Source organism: Colossoma macropomum, unplaced genomic scaffold (assembly GCF_904425465.1).
Source record: "Colossoma macropomum unplaced genomic scaffold, Colossoma_macropomum, whole genome shotgun sequence".
In the NCBI taxonomy this organism is placed as follows: domain Eukaryota; kingdom Metazoa; phylum Chordata; class Actinopteri; order Characiformes; family Serrasalmidae; genus Colossoma; species Colossoma macropomum.
Genome location: NW_023494788.1, coordinates 21,245,782 through 21,267,993, shown reverse-complemented (window position 1 = coordinate 21,267,993; position 22,212 = coordinate 21,245,782). Strand labels below are relative to the sequence as shown.

The following is a 22,212-nucleotide window of genomic DNA, read 5'->3' as shown; positions in this document are numbered from 1 at the left end:
CACAATGAACACACTGGGGAAAAATTACGACATAAAATGTGGCCTATATAAAGTTATGGCATATGATAAACTCAAAGCAAATAAATAGAAATTCTGCATTAAAATTAGCAAAAAAAAAATAAAAAAATCCATATTTACTTTCCTGTAAAGATTGTGTAAAGTTATTTTCCTGTAAATTTTGTAAAATAAAACATATAATTTGACCAAGGGTGCCCAAAATTTTGCATATGACATAAACATGTAATTTGGGCAACAGCGTTGAAGGTGACCTCATTAGGCAACATCACAATATAACTGAAAATAAAGAGAAAAAAAGAATGAGAAAACTTCCTTTTGTTCTTCACATGATCTTCAATAAATTCAGATGATGCAGATTCCTGTTGAACATGTGACTTATGGAATATTTCACATATGTTATGGGGGTGAATGTGTTCAGGTGACAGGTCTGAGTGAAGATTGAGGTGACAATAATTTGTACATTTTTAGTAACCTGTAATGGACGACTGATGACAACGGGGGATGTTTTTAAGCATGGCATCTTGAATAGATTCACACCTTAATGCAAAATGTATAGGATTTTTGTAGTATTTTAATCATTATAGTGGGCTGAGACAGGCACATTTTAAATGCTGTAGGCAAGTTTTATAAAGGGCCCATGTCCTGTATTTTGCTTGTAACCCGGCAGTATATCCACATATGTCATTAAAGTGGTCATAATTATTTTACATGATATATTTACATTATATAATCTTCCCACTCATTTTTTACTTCAATGGTACTTTTTACCAAATCATCTCACTATGTTAGCAGATTGTTTTGCTTGTTTCTTAAAACAACCACAATGATCTGCCAGTGTAGTGATATAAATTCACTCAATAAAAGACTTAAAACAAGTCGAAAGTGTCTAGAAATAAGTTAAATAATCTTGTAATATAAAACAATCTCAAAATGAGAAATAATAGACATATCCACTATATTTAAGATGATTTTATTTAAGATTAAAGATATCTTTTTGCAGACTAGGTACATCCAGTTGACCCCATTCCTGTCTTTTGCCTTGGGCCCCAGAGTCACTAAATCCACCCCTGAAATTTTCAGATTAGGTGTATGTGCTCTGTCCTGTTCTGAACTTCTTTGTTTGACATCAAGAACGCCTACAGTTGAGAAATTTCACATTTGGATGAAATGAAAAAAAAACGTGAAGACACCTTAAGTGATAGCTTACTGATGCAAAAGGGATGGAAAAGGGAATATTGTTTTACAAGCCGGATCATTTCTGTTCTTTTTTTTTTTATCAGGAGCGTGGCATCCCCTTGCATCCCCCCTCAAATGAATCGCTGTGTGTATGTGTTTGTGTGGCGGGAGGTGACAAAGAGAGCGTGAGCGTGACCACACACCACACTGTGAACTGGTTGCAACAATTTAGCTAACAGTTTATTGTATGTCTGACACCCAAACTGTGAATTTACATTCACCACACTGTGAACACGACCAACAGTTCTTTGAATACAATATTGGAATCAGGTGCTGGTGTCAAAAAGGCGATCCAGTTCAATAAAATGGCAATATTCTGTGTTATGAAGTTAACTGTGAGCCTTTAAAAAGCCTAAATTTTAATAAATTAATAAATTATAATAAATTATAATATAAACAACACTACTTCTCTCCCCTAACTGACTGAAAGGTAATGTCCTGTATACTATTAAAACTAAGGGGCAAAAAGGGTTCTTTGAAGCAATGCCACAGAACAATTCCTCTTAGTTCCTTAAAGAACCTTTGGAGTTCACTAAGACTCTGCTGCATCACCCCTAAGAACTCGTTCGTCATCCTTATTTTTAAGATTGTCATAAATATATCCAGTTCTCTCTTAGTTATTATGATATATACATTAGTTTTGCCCACAAAAGATGCTATACAATCAAGCCTTGATGTGTAGAGTTTCATGCCATCAAAACCTAATCTCACCAATCAGGCTCAATCTTCCTCATCTGGCACTCCCATTATTCCTGATGAAGTTGCTCTATTGTATTCCATAATGATTCCCAAAGGAGAACTCCATATATTCTGCCGGGAGGGCCCAGCCAATGAATTACGACTATTAATCACAACCTGCTGAATGCAAGGGTTAGTGACTATTATTTCTGTCCTGGCTGATGTAGACTTAATGAATCACAGTCCAGATATTGATGAGTAGTCAATGCTGAGAGGGAAGAAAAATGCTGACCTGTGTTAAATTTGCCTTCAACTCAGTTTTAACTTTTAGCACAGAACATTTTGGGCCGGAGGACTGGCGATAATGCAACACAAATGAAAGCAGGGAATTTGCACTTAGGGAGAACTCCCACTGAATTATCTCTTCAGGGCTAATTTAGCTTTTTTCATCATTTCTTTTCAACTAATTATTATCTGCAAATGCAATCAGACACTTTCACTAGATAAAATGACTTAAAGCAAATAAAAAACAAATAGAAATAGGCTGAATAATGCATGAATAATCTAAATTAGATGTAGCGACTAAGATAAGATATATGCTTATGATGTAATTTATTCGTTTATTTATTTGTCTATCTATCAGACTATTTATTTATTTTATTTTATTTCTATTTTTATTGTTTATTTTATGTATTTATTTATTTTGCTGTGCAGGCCAGAAAATGAGCAGGGGCCTGTGAAGCTTTTGTGCTAAATTTGTAAATGGTAATTATGCTTTTTAAACTGACAGATGTCGTCTTTTTCTCAACACAGAGCGGCATAAAATGTTTCAATAGTGCTGTAATATTTTTAAACGTTTTTAACTCCAGTTATAGGACTTTACAATGGACTCTTAATTTATATTGGTGACGTCAATGACCGTGAACAGCTCGCCAACCAATCAGTAGCGGCCTTTCTCACCGCGTAAAATCCGTGTAGAAAATCTGTCGATTTTCTGCAGTATCTGCCAGATTTTTTTTTAGTGTACCATTATATTTTTCCAACATTAAAATAAGCTCCTCTTTGAGTGACCAGAACCATATTTCATTGACTGTTCAGCTGCATTCGCTCCCATTCATTGAGGTCTCTCGCGCGCCCTCTAGCGGTTTGCTGTGATATTTTTGGTATAACGAGACGTGGTCAGGACATGAAAGACAGCAGATATGCCACGGTGTTTTCTGTCCAGGTGAGAAACACTATATTATCCCTATATGTTCACTATTCATACAATCTAACACCAAAAGCATTGTTTATACAGTCTAAACCCAGTGGCCAAATATGGATATGTATTCATTAAAATGAATGACTGTTTTCTAATTCTGGGAATCTCAACTCTCACTTTTTTCACTTCATCGTAGAAAATAAAAAGTTTACTGTTGTAAAAGTGTACTGTTGCTAATCTGGCCAGAAATGAATGAAAGGGGTCATTCCACAGCAGTTCATATAGGGCCAGTAATGACGAAATCAAGCAAAAACTTCAATCCAATTTATGCAGCCTCCAGCAGGAATGTGTGGAGCTTATTCTGGTGGCCAGGAAGACAGACAGACTACATTATTACATGCCTCTGTTAGAGATTTTGAGCATAACAGGTCCCAACAACAAGAAACCTTCCATAGTAGCATGTGAGCTTATTACCTCTCAACAAAGTATGACTTTCTGGAGCATTATAAAGGTTGTTTTGGCATCAAGAACTCCCACAGTGTCATAGAGTCATAGCATATCTGTATGTTAATCAGGCATAACTGTTTTTATTCAGAAAAAGTGTGAAGAAAATAGAATTAGTTGCTTTTTAGAAAATATAGGGTCAAAAAAGCCTTTAAAATGGATTTTAAATTAATGGCATAGCTTCATATATTGTAAGTACATAATGCAAAAAGTTGTAAACATGTGGGTGTTTATGTATACAAAATTAGTTGAAGTGAAATATTGTTGTTGATTTTTTATTTATACTCTGTTAATATTTCAGTTCAGTCATTCTGTAAGCAAGTTCAATATTTAAGAACCTCATGGGGAACCTTTACTTGGAACCACATGGGGCCTAAATTCATTACTTAAGAGCAATTTGGAGCACAGTTTTTAAATTTTGCATGGTTTATAAATTGAATTGTTGTTTTTACTTGAGTTGACTGAACAGGGCCTGGAGGAATCATAAAGGAATGAACCAACATCAAGTAGGAAAAGGCCAGCATGAGCTCTCTATCTCAAAGTCGCTCAGTTTCGGAGAATTTTGGAGATACACCAAAATGACAATTTTTGCAAACGATTGTAAGTTACTGAACAAAATTTGTCATGACAACATAAGACACCATATAACATCTGCCATGACATGTTAATAGCATAGTTGTGTCATTGTAATGTAGAAAATATAAAATCGACAAAACATCAAACTGGAATTGGACCAGGGGTGCCCAGACTTTTTCATACAGCAGACACTGCATTTCAGAGTGGTTGGAATCAGTGGTTAAAGTTGATCAAGTGCCACTAAAGCAGCTCCACAGTATATGATGCTCTATTCTAAGAGATGCGTGTTAATACTCACACAGACAATTGAATCCTCAACAATCTGCAACTTAATCTACCTGGGTCACACATGTTCAATCACATCTTTACTGATGTCCCTATTATGTGTCCCTTGTGTCCCTTGTCTTGTTTATTGGCCCCTGCTGGCACCGTACTGGCCTGCCTACTGCAGAACTGGGTTAAAATGAAGCTAAGTAATCTGATAAGAGCCTTCTTGCCTCACTTCCATTTCCTCAGCAGTGCTCTGCTTAATTAAAGCTTTGTGCTTTTGCACAGTGCCAATCAGACCGAGCTGGGATGTGTGTGACATGAGCGTCTTCATCTAGGCCTCGCTGCTGCATCCAGGCCTCTCTCATTCTTCAAGCCTCCCTTATATTATTTCTCCTCACTCATGTGCAAGATTTCCTGTGGAGTTTTCCATCTTTTTTTATCACCTTTTTCAAGAAAAGTGAAAAGTACAACTAAAATGTAGTTGTCAAATATGTAGTTAAAGGAAAAGCTTATACAGCAAAAATGTAGCAGCCATATCGAAGCCTTAAATTGGCTTGTTTTTATATAAAACAACATGTCATACAGTGTCAGAATCCCCATAAACAAGTCTATATGAGTTTATGATAACCTCAGTGTGGCCTGAGGCAAGTTTGTGATGTCTTAGGCATGTTTGCACATGCTAATGCAGTATTAGCTTCCATTGCTATTTAGCTACATTAGCCTCTTAGCTGCCGTGCAAAACTAAACGTTTGACACCGAAAACCATGTCTTTGCCGATCACCTGTTCCTTCAAACTGTCTTTCTTCATCAGAAAACTTTTGATAAAACCAACTCTAGCCATAATAATAGCTATAATAATCATTGTAGCACTTTTCTCAGCTAATGCTCACTTTTTCACAGCTGAGGTGAAGATTAGCATTTTCCAGTACCCGATTTGTGCAAATGTGACCAGACAGTGAACAAGAGGCCAAGAACAAAGTGTCCAAGTGTCCTTTTATGAAGAGTAAAGCTACTGTGCATGAACACAAACAGCCTTTACTGCTTAAAATAATGATGGACACACCGTATATAATTTACGTTAAGGCAGTTAAAGTGTTATGTGTCTGCCTGTTCTTTGCTTTTAAAATGAGAAGGTAGTGACAGTAATTATAGTTATTTCCAACATGTGCCTGTAATCTTTCATCAGCTTTTAATAATGGGCTACTGATAATGCATTTTAAATGTTGAAGCACTTTATCTGCAACTGGCCCACTTAAGCTGAACAAGACGAGGGGGGACTGTGTCCTTTTTAAGCAGGTGCAGCGCAAATTGGACATTATTTCAGCACAGAAAGTGGTGATTTAAATCAAACTAATAGCAACTGAGTTTAGAGTGTTTCTTCTCCTGTTGTGATTTTCTTAGGAGTGACGATTCTGGTGTTTGACAAAAACTGTCCCATTTTTTGTGAGGCCATGTTTGCAACACCAAAACAAATTTAAATGGCAAGAAGAGATTGTGGGTGCTTGAACTGTAGACGCAGCATTCAGCAAATACGGTAAGCAAAACCAAAAAAGCACCTCGAAATAAGGCATGGGAGAGCAAGGTGAAAAAGAGGACAAAATTAGTAAAAAAAAAATTTTTTTTTTTTTTTTGTTTTGTTTTTTAATGGCTATATACCATATCGCTGCTGTCATTTTTCAGTTTTTGACATAATTTGAAGACGACTGTTGCCTTTTATGTTGTTTGTAAATTTCATGATAAATGAACCAAAAGAAATGACCCAAAATTACTTGGAAAAAAGTCTGGTTCTGTTGATTTACTTTAAAAGTAAAGTAGGTTTTTTCCTTCTCCTGTAAAGTTACCATTTTGGAGATCCGACAGGAGCGATATTTTTATAAAAATAAATAAACAAATAAATAAATAAATAAATAAGGTACATAACCATTTTAAAAACACATGTCATGACATTGTTAAAATAAATAAAATTAAATATAATAAAAATAAAATTAATTAATTAATTTAAAAAAGAAAAGTATAAATCAATTAATTAGGTAGTATCACGGAGTATATCTTCATTTCTAACACCTCCATTTCCTGCATATTGGCTTTTTATGTGATATATTACATTCATTATACTATCAGTTTTATTGATAATTATATCATTGTTTTTATGTTTATCTTCGTCCGGCATTGTTTTCTTGGAGTCAGTTTTCTAAGAAAACGGTGCAAAAATAAATAATTCAACCTCCTTGAAATGTTGACATTTGACGTCATCATGAATGGGTGTAACCTAAAGCCTTAGGAAAAGCCGTGTGGAGCTCTGCTCTCACACACAGGTGAGGCAGGTGAGCGCTGACAGGTAGCTGTGTCTGGACAGGTATTACACTAGAATGGTCTATTTTACACTGGGCCATTTTCAGTTTGGATTAATATAAAAGCTGAAGTTGCATGTGCTTAAATGAAAAATCTTATGCGCATGACTAACTACTGTTTTTCATTTTCAGACTGTAGCACGTGGACTGGAGCTGAACACATTACTGCACACATGGTAAGAGCAGCAATATCATCCCCAAAACAACATAAGAAACAGAAAATATTTGAGCTGTAGAAATATAGACAGATCTTCAGAAAACAATAAAATTAATCATTAAAAGTCATAGATTCATAAAAGTCATAGAAGATTTCATAATGATTTGACTTGATGCAGTTCTTTTCTAAGCTTTTAAAATGACTTTTAAAAAAAGCATTTCTGAACCCAAAGATTTGCCTGGAGGAACTATTTACACAATAATAGAATTATAGACACTTTACACCAATATTTCTTTCTTTTTTTGTACATTTTATATTTGAAAACGCACTGCTTTTTTGGTGAACCCTATTTCATATGGTGTCATGAGTTGTCAGGACAGATCATATTTAATAATATACAGTCATATACAAAATTTTGGTGCCCCTGGCAAAATTCTCTAAATTTTGTTGGTTTTGTAAGTGAAAACAAGTTAAAACATCCTTTACAGAGAACACACCTCTGCACATTTTAATGCATAATTACTGTTTATTTGCTGGATGTAACATATTGGAAAAAATAACACATTACATGTGGCCTGTGCAAAAGTTTTGGCATACTTTCTTTTTTCCCAATACATTAAACAAAAATAGAAATTGAAAAAATAGAAATCCAAAAATGCCATATTTGAGTGTGTTCTCTGTAGAGGATGTGTTGACCTATTGTCACTTAAAAAAAAAACAAAAAAAACAACAAAACGTCTAATCTGACCGGCTCAAACTTTTGCATACATTGGTAATCATACAGTGTCATGTTACTATCACAGTTAATTGTCATGACAGATGTTATAGTGTTTGATGTCATGGTGGCTAACTGGAGTAAAAATTAGGATGTGACATAAGCTGTTATGACATCAAGCATTATGGCATCTGTAAAAACAATTAATGGTAATGATAACATGATACTGTTATATTACTAAACAAAATATGGCATCTTCCATGACATGTTTATGGATTAGTTATGTCAGTGTTATTCTGCAGGGTTCAAGGAAAGGGTTGCCTATGATATTTGGGAAAAACAAGTGCATGGTTTATTGAATATTATATCGGTTCTAATAGATTCTGACATTCCAAAGCTCATGCAGTTGTCCACCTTCAGGCTGATGCATCGAGGCATTTTTATACCCTCACCATTCTGTACTGTTGAAATGGGCTTTGAATTGTCTCTCAGTGACTCATGAAAATCTCTCATTCTCAGTTTGAAAGGAAAAGCAAAGGCCCCTGTCAGAATAATAACAGCTGTGAGATAAATTAATCATTCTCGGTGAAGCTTGTACATTATTATGTGTGATGTGTTTGACAGATGACCACGGTCAGCAAATTAAAAAGAAGACAATCATCTGTGCTGCCACAGTTAATAATGATGGTTTGATAGAATAAGTGAGCAATCTATTGAGCAGTTTTTTAAAAAGATTAATATGACCATGTACTTATTTTATTCATTTGAAGTCACTTGTTCTTCGTGTGGTTATTGTAGCATTATGTAAATCAGACCATTCAGGAAGCTCTTCACACCATGAGAATGTGAATTAATAAAGATGGTCTGTTTAAATGGAGATGGTGCCTTTAGATAGTTTGCGATTTCTCTGCTGTAGCTGGTGTCACTTGCTGAAGGTAACAGATCTGTGTTGGCCTGGATGCAGCTGTCATGGAGTTTCCAGTTGATGGTTGATTGGATTACAGTAGTTCGGACACGTAGTGGTCAGACCGTGCTACAGCACCGATGAGGTCAGCGGTTTGGCATCAGCCTCGCGGAGAAAAAGAAACACGCCTATCATTTAATCTCTGCATCTGCAAGGATTAGCCATGCTTGGCCTGTCACTACAGTTGTGTCGAGCCGTACACTGGTCGTTAATGCTCCGATGCACTGAGCAGTCTGCATGGCTTATGAAATATGAAGCAGTTCTTTACAATGGAATGGAGTTTTATATCAAAACAGACTGATTGGAGATTAAGAAACCTGCGTGTTTTGAAAAATGCTTCATAAAACAGACGGCCAATTAAAGGTGTGTCGTGGTTTATAGATGCATTTAAATGAGCTCAACTTGACACCTGCACTTGATCCTAATGCTTAAAGCCAGAAAACAAAGAGCTAAGCCCATCACTGGCGTTTCAGAACTCAACTCAAATTCATTTTGTTTGCTTTGCCTTCTGAAGGAGCACCGAAGATGAGGTGTATTTGTTTTGCTGTTGAGAATCGCCTCTGTGCCTTTTAAGTGTGGCATCCAGCCCCACCTGTGATCGGTATCGGCTATCGGTCAGTAGTGCTGAAAGGCGATCAGCGAAGGGTATCGGCCCCAAAAGCACTGATCTGTCCATCTCTACACATGACTGATATATACTTCATTTTGAATCAACACCCAGTCATATTCAGTGTTGGGGAAAAAAGGAAACATTTTAACAGGAAATTGTGCAAAAGCCTCAATGACTTAATAGGATATAAAATGTTTCAGCATTCGGTGTGTCTTTATTACAACTTTCATTCTTTTCATTTTTCATTTTTTGAGGGTTACTTTACCCCTTGGAACTGAGCTACTAGGAATAGTGGTTGAAATGTGACCTCCAAATAAAAAAGAACATTACTTCATTGGACTAAGCGGTTAATGATGATGATGATGATGACTACTTCATTAACAGGCTACTAGCGGTTCTCTGTAGGCAACCTGCCAGTCTGCAGTGATAGCAGAGGAGGGTAAAGTTCAGCAGCCTCGCTGCTCTTTAGTTAAATGTTAAATTTAGGGCATCATATGCTTTCAAAGGGGGGGGTGTTGGGTATGCAACAGTTATCTATTATTGCCCGCTGCTAATTCTTCGGTGGTATGAAACTGAAGTCAGCTTTTGGATCCCACAGTATGTCGCTGTTGTCGCAACAAAACCTTGTATCTCCATTTTTTTTTGTCATTTTTCAGTTTTTGACATAATTTGAAAATGCCTGTTGTTCTTTACATTGTGTCTAAATTTCATGATGAATGGACAAAAAGAGATGAAGCAAAATTACTTGGAAAAAAGTCTGGTTCCATTGACTTACATTAAAAGAAATGTATGCTTTTTTCTGTCTCCTGTAAAGCTACCATTTTGGAGATACAAGGTTTTGTTTCAATGGTATGTAGTGTATACAGAGCATACAAATATGTAAAATTTGAAAAATCAGGCTGTTTATGCTTCTTCAAAGCTTTAAAATCTATGAAAGCATTGTTTACTTTCTGTCTTGGCTCCTATCACATGCCCATGATATTGAGAAATAGGTCTCACAATCATAAAGACGGTACGACAGCGGGAGACATAAGTAGCTGGAGGCAGGGCATGCTAATGATGCTCATATCTACCAACACCTGCGCTAGTCTGGGCAGTACAGAGCTGGCTGCATGATGATGATACAGCCAACAATTTAGAGTTTCTACTTTAGCTTCCACTAGTGCAAATGAAAATGGTGTAGACATGTAGAAGTTAAGTAAATTGAGAACATCTGCTTATCATTTGGCATTGCATGCTCTGTAGTCCAAGTCCACTACATCATTCAGTGAGGAAAAGGTTGCAGTCTGCAGTTGTACTGATTCTACTGCTGTCCCAGATCAGTCTGTGCTCTGTCCTACAGGCTAGCAGAGGCAGTGTGAAACCCTTCGTGAACTTCAATGCCAAGCAGGATGCTGACCTCTTACGCAAAGCCATGAAAGGGATCGGTGAGTCAGTGTTAGTTATCCTAGCTGCGCAGCTGCATGCAAAAGTTTAGGCACCCCTGGTCAACTTACATGTACAAGTACATCTCCTCTACAGTGAGCATACTTCACTGCGCGTTATTACACAAGAACAGTTTATCTGCTGAATTTAATTTATTTAACACATTTAAAATAAACCATGAAATGTGGCCCGTGTGAAAGATACTTTGCATTCTATATTTTATGTTTTTGTTTTTTTTCAATATATTAAATTCAGCAAATTAATAGAAATTGTGCAATAAAATGCCATATTTAAGTTTGTTCCCTGTAGAGGATGTATGAACTTTTCAATTAGAAAATAAGTATGAAATATAACATCAAGAATGCCTTGTAATTGAAAAGTGTTGATCAAATCTTGAGATACTTCCTTAACAAGGAATGACTATAAATAGATATTTACAGTATCTTAATTATTAAATAAGAATTTCTTTTTGTTCCCAAAAAATGTTAAATAAAATACCTAAAATATATTTTGTTGTATAATGTATAGTATTTCAGTCAACACTGCATAGGTTATTATAGAGTAAACAAAAGGAATTATGGAATAACTAAAGTTTGGGGGAGGGACATGCCTGAAGCCCCTCCTCCTTCCAATCTAATGCTATATATAAATTCACATCCTTACCTTCCATTTCCTGTGGCAAAGTTCTCGCAATCCCCACCACCACCCCATCTCCTTCCATTTCCTCAGTCCTTTGACAGTCCAACCACAGTTACAAGGGTGGTCCGGCCTTCTAGCGACAGGCAGAATCCGCCCAGAACTCCAGCCAAAGTTCTCAGAGTTCTCTCCCCTCCCTCATTTAGTCTTCCCTCATACTATCACCACCATGTTGAAGCCACAGTTCGAACTCACAAACAGCTATTAACGAACAAGTGATTCTAAACGTTTGAACATTAGTGTAGCCTGTTGTGGAAGTCCTAACAAAACTGTGTATCTCCAAAATAGTAACTTCAGGAGAAAGCAAAAATGTTGTGACTTCTAATGGATGTTAATGTAAAGAGATTAATTTTGGGACAGGTAATTTGGGATCTTTTCTTTTGGTCCATTCATCATGAGATGTTCACATAATGTACAGGACAGCTGCTGAGCTCCAAAATAAAAATTGGAAAATGAATGAAAAGATAAATAGATTTTGATAGGACACTGACGCTATGTATATGCAGTTAGTGGTTCAGCTGCATTCTAGGTAACAGTAGCTTGCATGTCTAGAAGACCAAAAAAGGTTGGATGGACACTGATGATGTCATCTTTCTCACTTAACCCAAATCAGCAGTCCTGATCTCTATCTGCAGGTGTAGTAATAAATAAATTGCATAGTGGAGATACAGTGACACACGGTAATTACTAATTGCACTGCTTGGCGCTTTCTCTCCTTGAATTATTTACATTAAAAAAACAAATGAATCTAGCACAGGGTGAGAGTTTTTCACTTTCACATGTTTGAACTAGAGCTGGATAATATTACAAATGCGTAATATCACGATACTTCAAGAAGTTTCAGAAGACACATTAAAAATGCAATTAAGGACTGATTGGCAGTTAACATTGTACATGAAATCTAATGAAACAAGACTAATTGGCTCTCTTTCATTGTTCTTTGAGTAATGGTGATGTCCATGATATGCTCAGAAAAAAACATACTGTGACGTAATTTATCACGATAACGATACATATTGTCATTGTCATTGCCCCGCCCTGTTTGAGCTCTTTGTTATTTGATTACCAGGTTGCATGAGAATATAACATGTAACATTATAGACAGTTGTTTGTCTTACAGGTGTCTATGAGATCATCCATACGTTCCTTAGGATCTCCATGCTTGGGAAAAACGTTATGTTTTGCCATTATGGTGATGAATTCACAGCTCAACTGTAATCTGTTCTATGTTTTGAGATGGTCTAGGCCATCTTTAAGCACCATGTGTGGTTTGTATGTACAGGCACAGATGAAGATGCCATCCTCATGCTCCTAACTGCCCGCAGCAACGAGCAAAGACAAGAGATCAAAGCAGCATACAAGAAAGCTCATGGCAAGGTGAGACACATGCATGTACTCATGCCTCAGTATTTGAGTAAGTGTACACCTTTAAATCATCCATATCCTACTTTTTCCACTTATAACATTTGTGGTTCGTCATTTTTATTTAAATGACCTTTTCTAACCCTTTTTTTTTCCTTAAAAGTAAACAGCCTGTTTTTGTAACTGTGTCTTTAAGACTTGTGTATGTAAATGACCTCTGTTCTGATTGGCTGACCTTTATTGCACCTTATTTAAAAAGCAAAGCAATACAAGCTGAAACATTCCTAATAATTTCAGCATGAATGAGCGGAGCGAAACTGCTGTAGACTCAGTAGTTGTGTGTTGGTTTTTGTGATGTCACACAAATAGTGAATCCAAAATGGGCTGTTTTTGTAGCTTAGTTTCTATATCGCTGCTGTCGGAACAAAAATTTGTATCTCCATTTTTGTCGTTTTTCAGTTTTTGGCATAATTTTAAAATACCTGTCGCCCTTTACATTGTGTGTAAATTTCATGATCAGATATGGCCCAAAAGAAATGGCCCAAAATTACTTGAACAAAAAGTCTGGTTCCATTGATGTAATTAAAAGTAAAGTATGTTTTTTCCTTCTCCTGTAAAGTTACTGTTTTGGAGATACGAGGTTTTGTTCCGACAGCAGTGATATATGAACTGGGGAGTAAATTTTTAGTTTTGAAACTTCAACAAAGGTTACATACTACATCAAACTCTTATATTTCAAAAAAGTGAGGAAATTCCATTTTCTGTGATATGGGCTCTTTAATTTATGCAATAGCTAAATGTGAATTGTTTTTTTTTAACTAGAATTGTTTTTGAACATTTGTATTTTATTTACTGAGAATAAGTGTAACGTGTATTGTAGGAAGAGGACTCTTGAATGCTCAACTACACTGTGTGCACTTAAAACATGATGCGCATTTATGTAAATGCAGTCATCACAAAAATAAGTGCAAAGAAAGGCAAAATTCTGTTGGTATATTTTGTTCATGTGGAAATTATGTACACATTCGAATCAGCAAATTCAGTGCATCACTTTTTTCAGTGTGTGAGCTGTGCATGTGCGCACACACCCTGTGTGTATGTCTAATGCCTCTAATTACCAGAGAACATGATGAATGGCAAATGAAGTGAATTCCAGCCTTTTGCTCTGTACACATTAGTGACTGATGATGCTGATGGGATTTCTATTACCGCGGCTGTCAGGCCAAGATTATTCCGTAATGAGCCAATAACTATAAATCCTGAACCTCTGCGTTCCTTCGTCTCTCTCTCTCTCTCTTTCTCTCTCCCTCTCTCTCTCCCTCTCTCTCTCTCTCTCTCTTTCTCTCTTTCTCTGTAGGACCTGGTGAAGGATTTAAAGTCAGAGCTAGGAGGGAAGTTAGAGGATCTGATCGTGGCTCTGATGTCTCCTCCCCGCATGTATGATGCAGATCAGCTTCACAAGGCCATCAAGGTAACATGAAGCTTCTACACTCTTAAAAATAAAGGTGGAGAAGAACTACTTCTGGTTCTCTGAAGAGCATTTTTAAATTATTAGTTTATTATTATTAGTTATTAGGCCTTTAACCCCTTAACTTTCATGGACCTTACACTGAATCCAGAGTTCCTCACTCTTTGAGTTTAATCAGAGTCCTTATAGGAATGTCTGTTCACTTAGTGGTCGCTGGGCAGTTATTTCCAGCCAAACAAGACCAGGCTCCTATCTCTTTAAGTGGGCGGAGACATACACAGCCAAAAGTAAAAGCCACATTAACGTTTCAAAAACATATTGGAAATCACTGATAAAATCTGACCAAACAACACAAATAGTTTGTAGCATAGCTTCAGTAATGCAGAAAAAAATCAGGGTTTTTTTTGGGTTGTTCTTGTTGGGTGACCCCCACAGCAAGGGGGAGTTTCCCCGCTTGCAGTGTAACCAGCAAGCTGATTGGCTCTTTTTATCGTAGGATGGGACTTTGCTTGTAAACAGATGCCATGTTGGGCGTTGTGAGCTTTCAGTGCTGTGAAAAAGTATTTGATTTCTTCTATTTTTGCATATTTATCACACTATTTTTGTTTTAGATCTCGAAACTAAGTTTAACATAAGACAAAGGCAACCTTCATAAGCACAAAAAACTTTTTTATATTGAATGCAAAAAATTATCCAGCACCAACTGGCCCTGTGTGAAAAAGGAATTTTCCACTAAGTTACTCAATCAACCAAATTAAGTTGATAATTTGGGTCAATTAAACTAGATGCACTCAGACTTGATTACTGTCAGACCTGTTGAATCTAAACATCCCTTAAATGGAACACAACCTAAAACACTCTCTAGCAGAAAATCCTGCAGGAGAACGTATGGTAATCTGAAGCTCAAGTGCACTTGGGTTATGCAGCAAGAAACGATCTGAAACACAACAGCAAGTCCAGCTCTGAATGACACAACAGAAACAAACAGGCTTTTACAGTGGCCAAGTCAAAGTTCTGCTTTGAACCCATTTGAGATGCTGTGGCAGGACTTTAAATGTATAGTTCATGCTTGAAAGCCCACCCACTGTGGCTGAATTAAAGCAGTTTTGCAAAGAAGAGGGGGCCTCCACAGTGATGTGAAAGACTGATTTCCACTTATTGCACATAATCTGAAACAGTTTAGTGGCAAAAAATGTGGAAATCAAGAGGGGGCAAATATTTTTTCACAGCACTGTGATTACTCATTTTGCAGTGTATTCAATGTAACAACTGAACAAAAAAACATAGGATGTGGACAAAGGAGTTTAAGGGCTTTAGAATGGACAAAGAAGCTCAAATGGTCATCTCTTGTAATACAGGGCGCAGGTACCAATGATAAAGTTCTGATTGAAATCCTGGCCTCCAGGACATCTGAGCAGATGAAGGAGATCATCAAGGCATACAAGAAAGGTAATCATTACTCTGCCTGTGGAAAATAAGCTGGGCTGGTCCTATTGTTAACACGGCTCCAGTTTCTCATAAATGAGTTCGAGCTACGAGGGTCAGATGATGGCCTGCACTGTCACATTTTACTCAAATGAACATCAGTATCAAATTAAGCTCTAGTGTTAACCATGACCTATCGGGTCTTACTTTTTGTTTGATAGTGTTTGTTATCATAAGCTAGAAGCTGCTGTTTTGTGTCCACTACTGAAAAGAACCCCAAGTATCATTAAGAGGTACCGGCCATATGCACAGTATGGTGCTTGTGTGTCATCTGAGCCAGATATTGGAGACAGAGAAGCTATCCTACTCACAGGACAATGGAATCTATGATGAGAAACGAATGCTCTTAGAACTCAACACTTCCATGATTGGGTCGATTAAGCCATTAAGACTGTTTGTTTGAGCTAAGTAGTAGCAATCAGCCATTCCTCTCTCATGTTTCTAATTTAGAGCATGGCAAGCTGGAGAAGGACATCATGGGAGACACTGCTGGACATTACCAGAGGATGCTGATTATCCTTGTACAGGTAATGGATGGAACATGAGCTTGTGGTAGTTGTTGGAGGGGTTTAATTTGGCCAGGGCACACTGGAGTGGACCTATAGGAACTCTGGTTTATGTGAACTACAAATGAACGATAATTTGATGGAAATATAGATGATTGATAAAGTTTCCAAAGTCTTCTTTTTACCCCTATCCCTTGTTTTCGAATGTCACCCTAACCCCTTGGAACTGGGTTACAAGGGGTAGTGGTTGAAATCTTGCCCTACGAAATGGGACCCTCAAATAAAAAGAACATTACTTCATTAACAGCTACTGGCGCTGCTCTGTAGGCGACCCTGCCAGTCTTCAGTGATAGCAGAGGAGGGTAAAGTTCAGCTCCTCACTGCTGGGCTTTAGTTACATTTAGGGCATCATATGCTTTCAAAAAGGGGGGCTGAGACAATTATTTATTATCGCCCACCGCAAATTCTTTGGTGATATGAAGCTGAAGTCAGATATTCACCAGCTTCTTGTTCGAATTTTCCCTTTCCACCTTAAATGGTGCAGCAGTTACATTCTGGTGCTTCAGGCGTCAAAACTGTTGGACTATTTAAGGTGGAACGGGAAAGTCAGCTAGATAGCTACCGAGACATGAATAGCATGCTATCAGCGATCTTTTATGCTTGTTATGAAGAAAATAACCGTAATACATTGAAACGACATTAAACTAAGATAATATAATGGTTATCGTAAATTTTTTAACAGAGAAAATACTTCTCTTCTTTGGTCGCTCGCGCAGCCATCTTGCCGGTTATTCTTTTTTCTCATAACACTCTGTTTGGTGTGTGCCTCTGAAAAACCTCCGTTTGGAGGGTCATGTAGCCCTAACACTTCGCCCTACCCCTCTATCTCAACAGAAATTGGGACACCCTACCCCTAGACGTGAACGTGCAAAACAGAAGGCTAAGGGCTAAGTGGTAGGGGCAAGGGGTAGGCCTTAGTCATGACCCATGAGGTCAGGGGTTTTATCTTAACTGATCACTGTTGTGCCCTTGAGCAAGGTATTGAGCCCACAGTTGGTTTGATGTGGGCAAACCATTGGCTAAACATAATGCAAGATACATGAGTGTAATAGAGAGGACACACAGAAACGTAGAAAGGACGTCCACTGAACAACATGGAACTTGTGACCAAAAGGTCACGTTTAAAGGAGATTCGGTAGAGAGATGGTGAGAATGGAAAGATGAGAGATGATAGCTGAAGCCACGGAAACAGCAAGAGATGTCTACTGTGGATTGATAACATGAGCAGCCGTGATGTCACCACTAAGTGATTAAAGCTGCTGTTAAGGTGGCAGTCGAGTGAGGATTAAATGCGCCTGAGGCGTATACTATGGTAACTCAATATCAGAGGTTGCCAGGTTGGGGAAAACTCATCATGCCTGCCTCAGGAAATGGTAGGCTCATATCAGTCCTCCGCTGATGACATGCTGACCTTTAATGTGCCTCTGTCCCTCCCTGCAGGGAGAGAGGGAGGAGGGAGTGGATGAAAGCAGAGTGGAGAAAGATGCTAAGGTAAACAGATGAGTCCCCATGTTTACATCCATTTTGTTTTTCATAGTGTAATGAATCTTATATCATGTGTATTATATCAATGTAATTATTATATTATGTAATCAGAGCATGGGGGAACTAATGCAGGCCAATCATCCTTATTTTGGTAAATAGTTGTATAAATATGATGCCAGCATCTTTAATTTGATAAATAACTGGAAAAATATAGTACCAGCACGCATACTTTGGGTAACAATTGGGCAAAAATTATTTTGGTATGTAATTGTAAAAATATGGTAAAAGCATTCTGATTTTGGTAAACAATTGGATAAATATGATTTGCTAAACAATTGGGCAAATACAGCATTTTGCCTCCTTATTTTGGTAAATACTTGGATAGGTATAGTACCAGATTGTTTTGGTGAGGAAAGTCAAACTTACATACACAAAGTTTGTTAGGTAACCTACCCTCACACCGAATCTATGCTCACAATTTATTACCCATCCTACCAAAGGAACAAAGGAAAGGTGACCGCAATAGGACCGCTGCTGACCAAATATTATTTGGCCATTTGATAGTGACGAAGAGTGATGGTGTGTTTGGTCTAAGTCAGATTTCCTTCTTCAGTTTGTAACATAACCCAGGGGTGCCAAGTTTAAGTTGAACTGATAGAAGTAACATGATGCCCAGGTGTAAGTTTCAGACGTAAGACGTGTTTGTGTGTTTTTTGTTGATCACCTTTCAGGAGTTGTTTGCTGCGGGTGAGGGGAAATTCGGGACAGATGAAGACAAGTTCATCAACATCCTCGGTAACAGGAGTGCTGAGCACCTGAGGAAAGGTAAGTGTGTGTTTATTTTTGCGCATTTTCAGGACAAAGATTTTTATAGGATAACCAGAGACCCTATACCACCTGCTGTATATATATATATATATATATATATATATATATATATATATATATATATATAGAAATCAAACCGTAGATGTCCATAAATTATGTGTAATAATAAGAAATGACACAGGGAAAAAGTATTGAACACATGAAGAAAGAGAGGTGCTAAAAGCCATGGAAAGTCATGAGACCAGCTGAAATCTATCAGTAATTAGAAAGCAATCTTGCCACTTGCAAATTAATATCAGCTGGTTCAACTGATGGCCTATAAAAAGGTGTCTCATTACTAAGGTGCCACACGAGAAACATCTCATGATGGGTAAAACCAGTGAGCTCTCTCAAGACCTTCGCAACCTTATTGTTGCAAAACATACTGATGGCATTGGTTACAGAAGAATTTCCAAACTACTGAAGGTTCCAGTGAGCACTGTTGGGGCCATAACCCGGAAGTGGAAAGAACATCATTTCACCATAAACCAGCCACGACCAGGTGCTCCTTGCAAGATTTCAGACAGAGGAGTGAAAAGAATTATCAGAAGAGTTGTCCAAGAGCCAAGGACCACTTGTGGAGAGCTACAGAAAGACTTGGAATCAGCAGGTACAATTGTTTCAAAGAAAACAATAAGTAATGCACTCAACCGCCATGGCCTGTATGCACGCTCACCACGCAAGACTCCACTGCTGAAGAAAAAGCATGTTGAAGCGTGTTTATTGCTCAACAACATTTAGACAAGCCTGTGAAATACTGGAAGAATATAGTCTGGTCAGATGAGACCAAAATTGAACTCTTTGGATGCCATAATAAACACCATGTTTGGAGGTCTAAAGGCACTGCATATCACCCCAAAAACACCATACCAACAGTGAAGTTTGGAGGTGGGAACATCATGGTGTGGAGCTGTTTTTCAGCATACAGCACGCTTGATATAATTGAAGGAAGGATGAATGGACAAATGCACCGAGACATTCTTGATAAAAATCTGCTGCCATCTACCAGGATGATGAAGATGACACATAACTTAATTTATGGACATCTATGGTTTGATTTCTTTGCATCTGTGGACTGGATGGGTTGTTACCGACATCTGGTGAGAATTTCATGTCAATAGCACCGTGGGAAATATACTTACTTAGAAAATTGGTGACGTGTTGAATACTTATTTCACCCGCTGTATATATCTATACATATTACTAAAAGAAATGGCCTAAAATGATTTGGGAAAAATTCTGGTTCCATTGGCTTACATTAAAAGTAAAGTAGGTTTTTTCTTTTTCCTGTAAAGTTATCATTTTGGAGATACAAGGTTTTCTTGCGATATGGACAAAAGTATTGGGACATACCACTTAAACATTCAATTCAGGTATGTCATTCAGTTCCATTGCCACAAGTATATGAAATCAAGCACCTAGCCATGCAGTCTGATGAATGGGTAAAGATTCCTACAGACACACTCCAAAATCTTGTAGAAAGCTTCCCAGAAGAGGGGAAGCTGTTATAGCTGCAAAGGGGGAACCAACTCCATATTAATGCCTATGGATTTAGAATGGGATGTTAGCTTCTGTAGGTGTAATGTGTAGGTGTCCCAATACTTTTGTCAGTATAGTGTATATTACATATCAGACATTTTACATTTAGGTACTTACATGCACACACACACACACACACACACACACACACACACACATATACTGTATATATATCTATATATATATATATATATCTATATATATATATATATACACATATATATATGTATGTTTTTATGTATGTATTACATGCGTGACATTTTACTTTAATTTTATTGTTTCTGAACTTCTCTCTAGTTTTTGAAGCATATAAAAAGATAGCTGGCTGTGACATTGAAGAGAGCATTCAGGGCGAGTGCACTGGCAACCTCGAGGAAGTGCTGTTAGCAGTAGGTGAGAAAGAAAAGGAAGAAATAAATCTACTCACAGGCACAAAAGAAAATGTAATGTCGAAGTCACAAATGTTTACTGGCATTGTTATAACAAATAATGTCTGATACATTCAATCTTCATTTCAGTCTCAGATGAATCACTTTGCATTGAACTGAAATGAACTGTGGGTAACATGCTTTGTCTTTCCTCAGTGAAATGTGCTAAAAGCGTGCCGGGCTATTTTGCCGAAAGCCTCCGCGAGTCTATGAGGGTATGAATAATCAATGTCCATGAGTTTCCATTTTAGTTAATGGTAGCGCACTGGAACACTGTTATTTAAATAGTCCTCATTGCCACTTCATTTTACGTCTTATGTTTTATTTGCTGGTTTGCATTTGTCCAGCGTGCTGGCACTGATGATGAGACGCTGATCAGAATCATGGTATCAAGGAGTGAGGAGGACATGCTGGACATCAGAGCCAAATACAAGAAGATGTATGGAGAGTCACTGTACCGCACCATACAGGCAGGTGTAACACATCCACACAGTTTTCCCTTTAAATCTAGTTGATCAGCTGAGGCATGTTTGGTGACTGAAGTTTGCTTTTATAGTGTAGGCTAATATAGCTAACAGGTAATGGAAGAGACAGTCCTGTATCAAAGCTATCCTGAAATACAGCACTTGTCAACAATTACAAGTAATGGTAACATGACACTGTTATATTATTGAACAAAATCAATCATGGCAACTCAAAACAGCAAACCACATTGGCCATGACATGTTTATAGCATGATTATGTTGCGTTATGCAGCAGATTTTAAGAAAAATATTACTGTGGTTTCTAACACTGTTCAACATACTGTTATCTCTAACAAGGACACACTGTGTCACTGTTCTTGTGTCAAAATCTGTATTTTTTGACAAAAGCGCATTGCAAAACAAGCAGTAGTAGTAGGCATCTTGAAGCCTTAACTTATCTTGTTTTATAGAGACCAGTCAAGTGCAGTACGAGCTGTTTGTTTGGATTTTTGTCTGAGTTTATGTTTTTCTGTCCGTTTTCAGGAAGACACTGAGGGAGATTATGGAAAGGCCCTGCTCTACCTCTGTGGCGGAGACGATTAAGTGTTACTTTTATTCACTCTCTTATTGCTTTGCTTATATCAGCTCATGGTTCATATTTATTCAAGTCTGGCCTGGTACTTTTGCCTGTCCACAGGAACATTATTTTATATGTTTTATACTAGTGAGTGTCACATTCCAGTAGTTTAGTCAAATTCAAAATGCTTAGGCCTGAGAGTCTACTTTTTATTTGATTCTTTCATTGCTCTTAATGTATTTAATAACTGTGTTAACTGTGAAGCATAAGCAGATATGTAGAGTAGCCTAAACCCATAAGCAAGTAAAATGAAATGTTGACTTGAGAAAAATGTTATGACTAAAATGTAACTGAGGAAAAAAGTTCACAATTCCTCAGAAATATACTTAAGTAGAATTGAAAGTATCATAATTTGAAACTACTCAGAAAAGTAAAAATGCATCCAAGTAACTAAATAAATGTGACTAGTTGTTACCGACCTCAGCCTGCAGCATCAATGAGGCTTCATCTTGTTTCATGAATGGATTTTGTGTGATGTATTCATTGCCTTTGAAATCTTGTAGAGTCAGA

The 22,212-nt window shown here is 37.4% G+C and overlaps 1 protein-coding gene across 1 annotated transcript; it reads left to right on the top strand.

Moving 5' to 3' along the window:
- Nucleotides 1–6,796: 6,796 nt before the first annotated feature.
- anxa5a (annexin A5a) lies at nucleotides 6,797–21,824 on the top strand. The gene is made up of 13 exons (XM_036567855.1): nucleotides 6,797–6,839; nucleotides 6,967–7,010; nucleotides 10,623–10,707; nucleotides 12,684–12,778; nucleotides 14,121–14,234; nucleotides 15,590–15,680; nucleotides 16,167–16,243; nucleotides 17,723–17,773; nucleotides 18,499–18,592; nucleotides 20,471–20,566; nucleotides 20,758–20,816; nucleotides 20,949–21,071; nucleotides 21,609–21,824. Exons 2-13 carry the CDS (start codon nucleotides 7,008–7,010, stop codon nucleotides 21,666–21,668), a joined length of 948 nt encoding a protein of 315 aa, XP_036423748.1. The 5' UTR covers nucleotides 6,797–6,839; nucleotides 6,967–7,007; the 3' UTR covers nucleotides 21,669–21,824.
- The last annotated feature ends 388 nt before the right edge of the window (nucleotides 21,825–22,212 follow it).

Coding starts and splice junctions, on each gene's coding strand:
- anxa5a (XM_036567855.1), top strand. Junction 12,779..14,120: donor ACAAGAAAGCTCATGGCAAG/GTGAGACACATG, acceptor CTTTCTCTGTAG/GACCTGGTGAAGGATTTAAA. Junction 21,072..21,608: donor CACTGTACCGCACCATACAG/GCAGGTGTAACA, acceptor GTCCGTTTTCAG/GAAGACACTGAGGGAGATTA.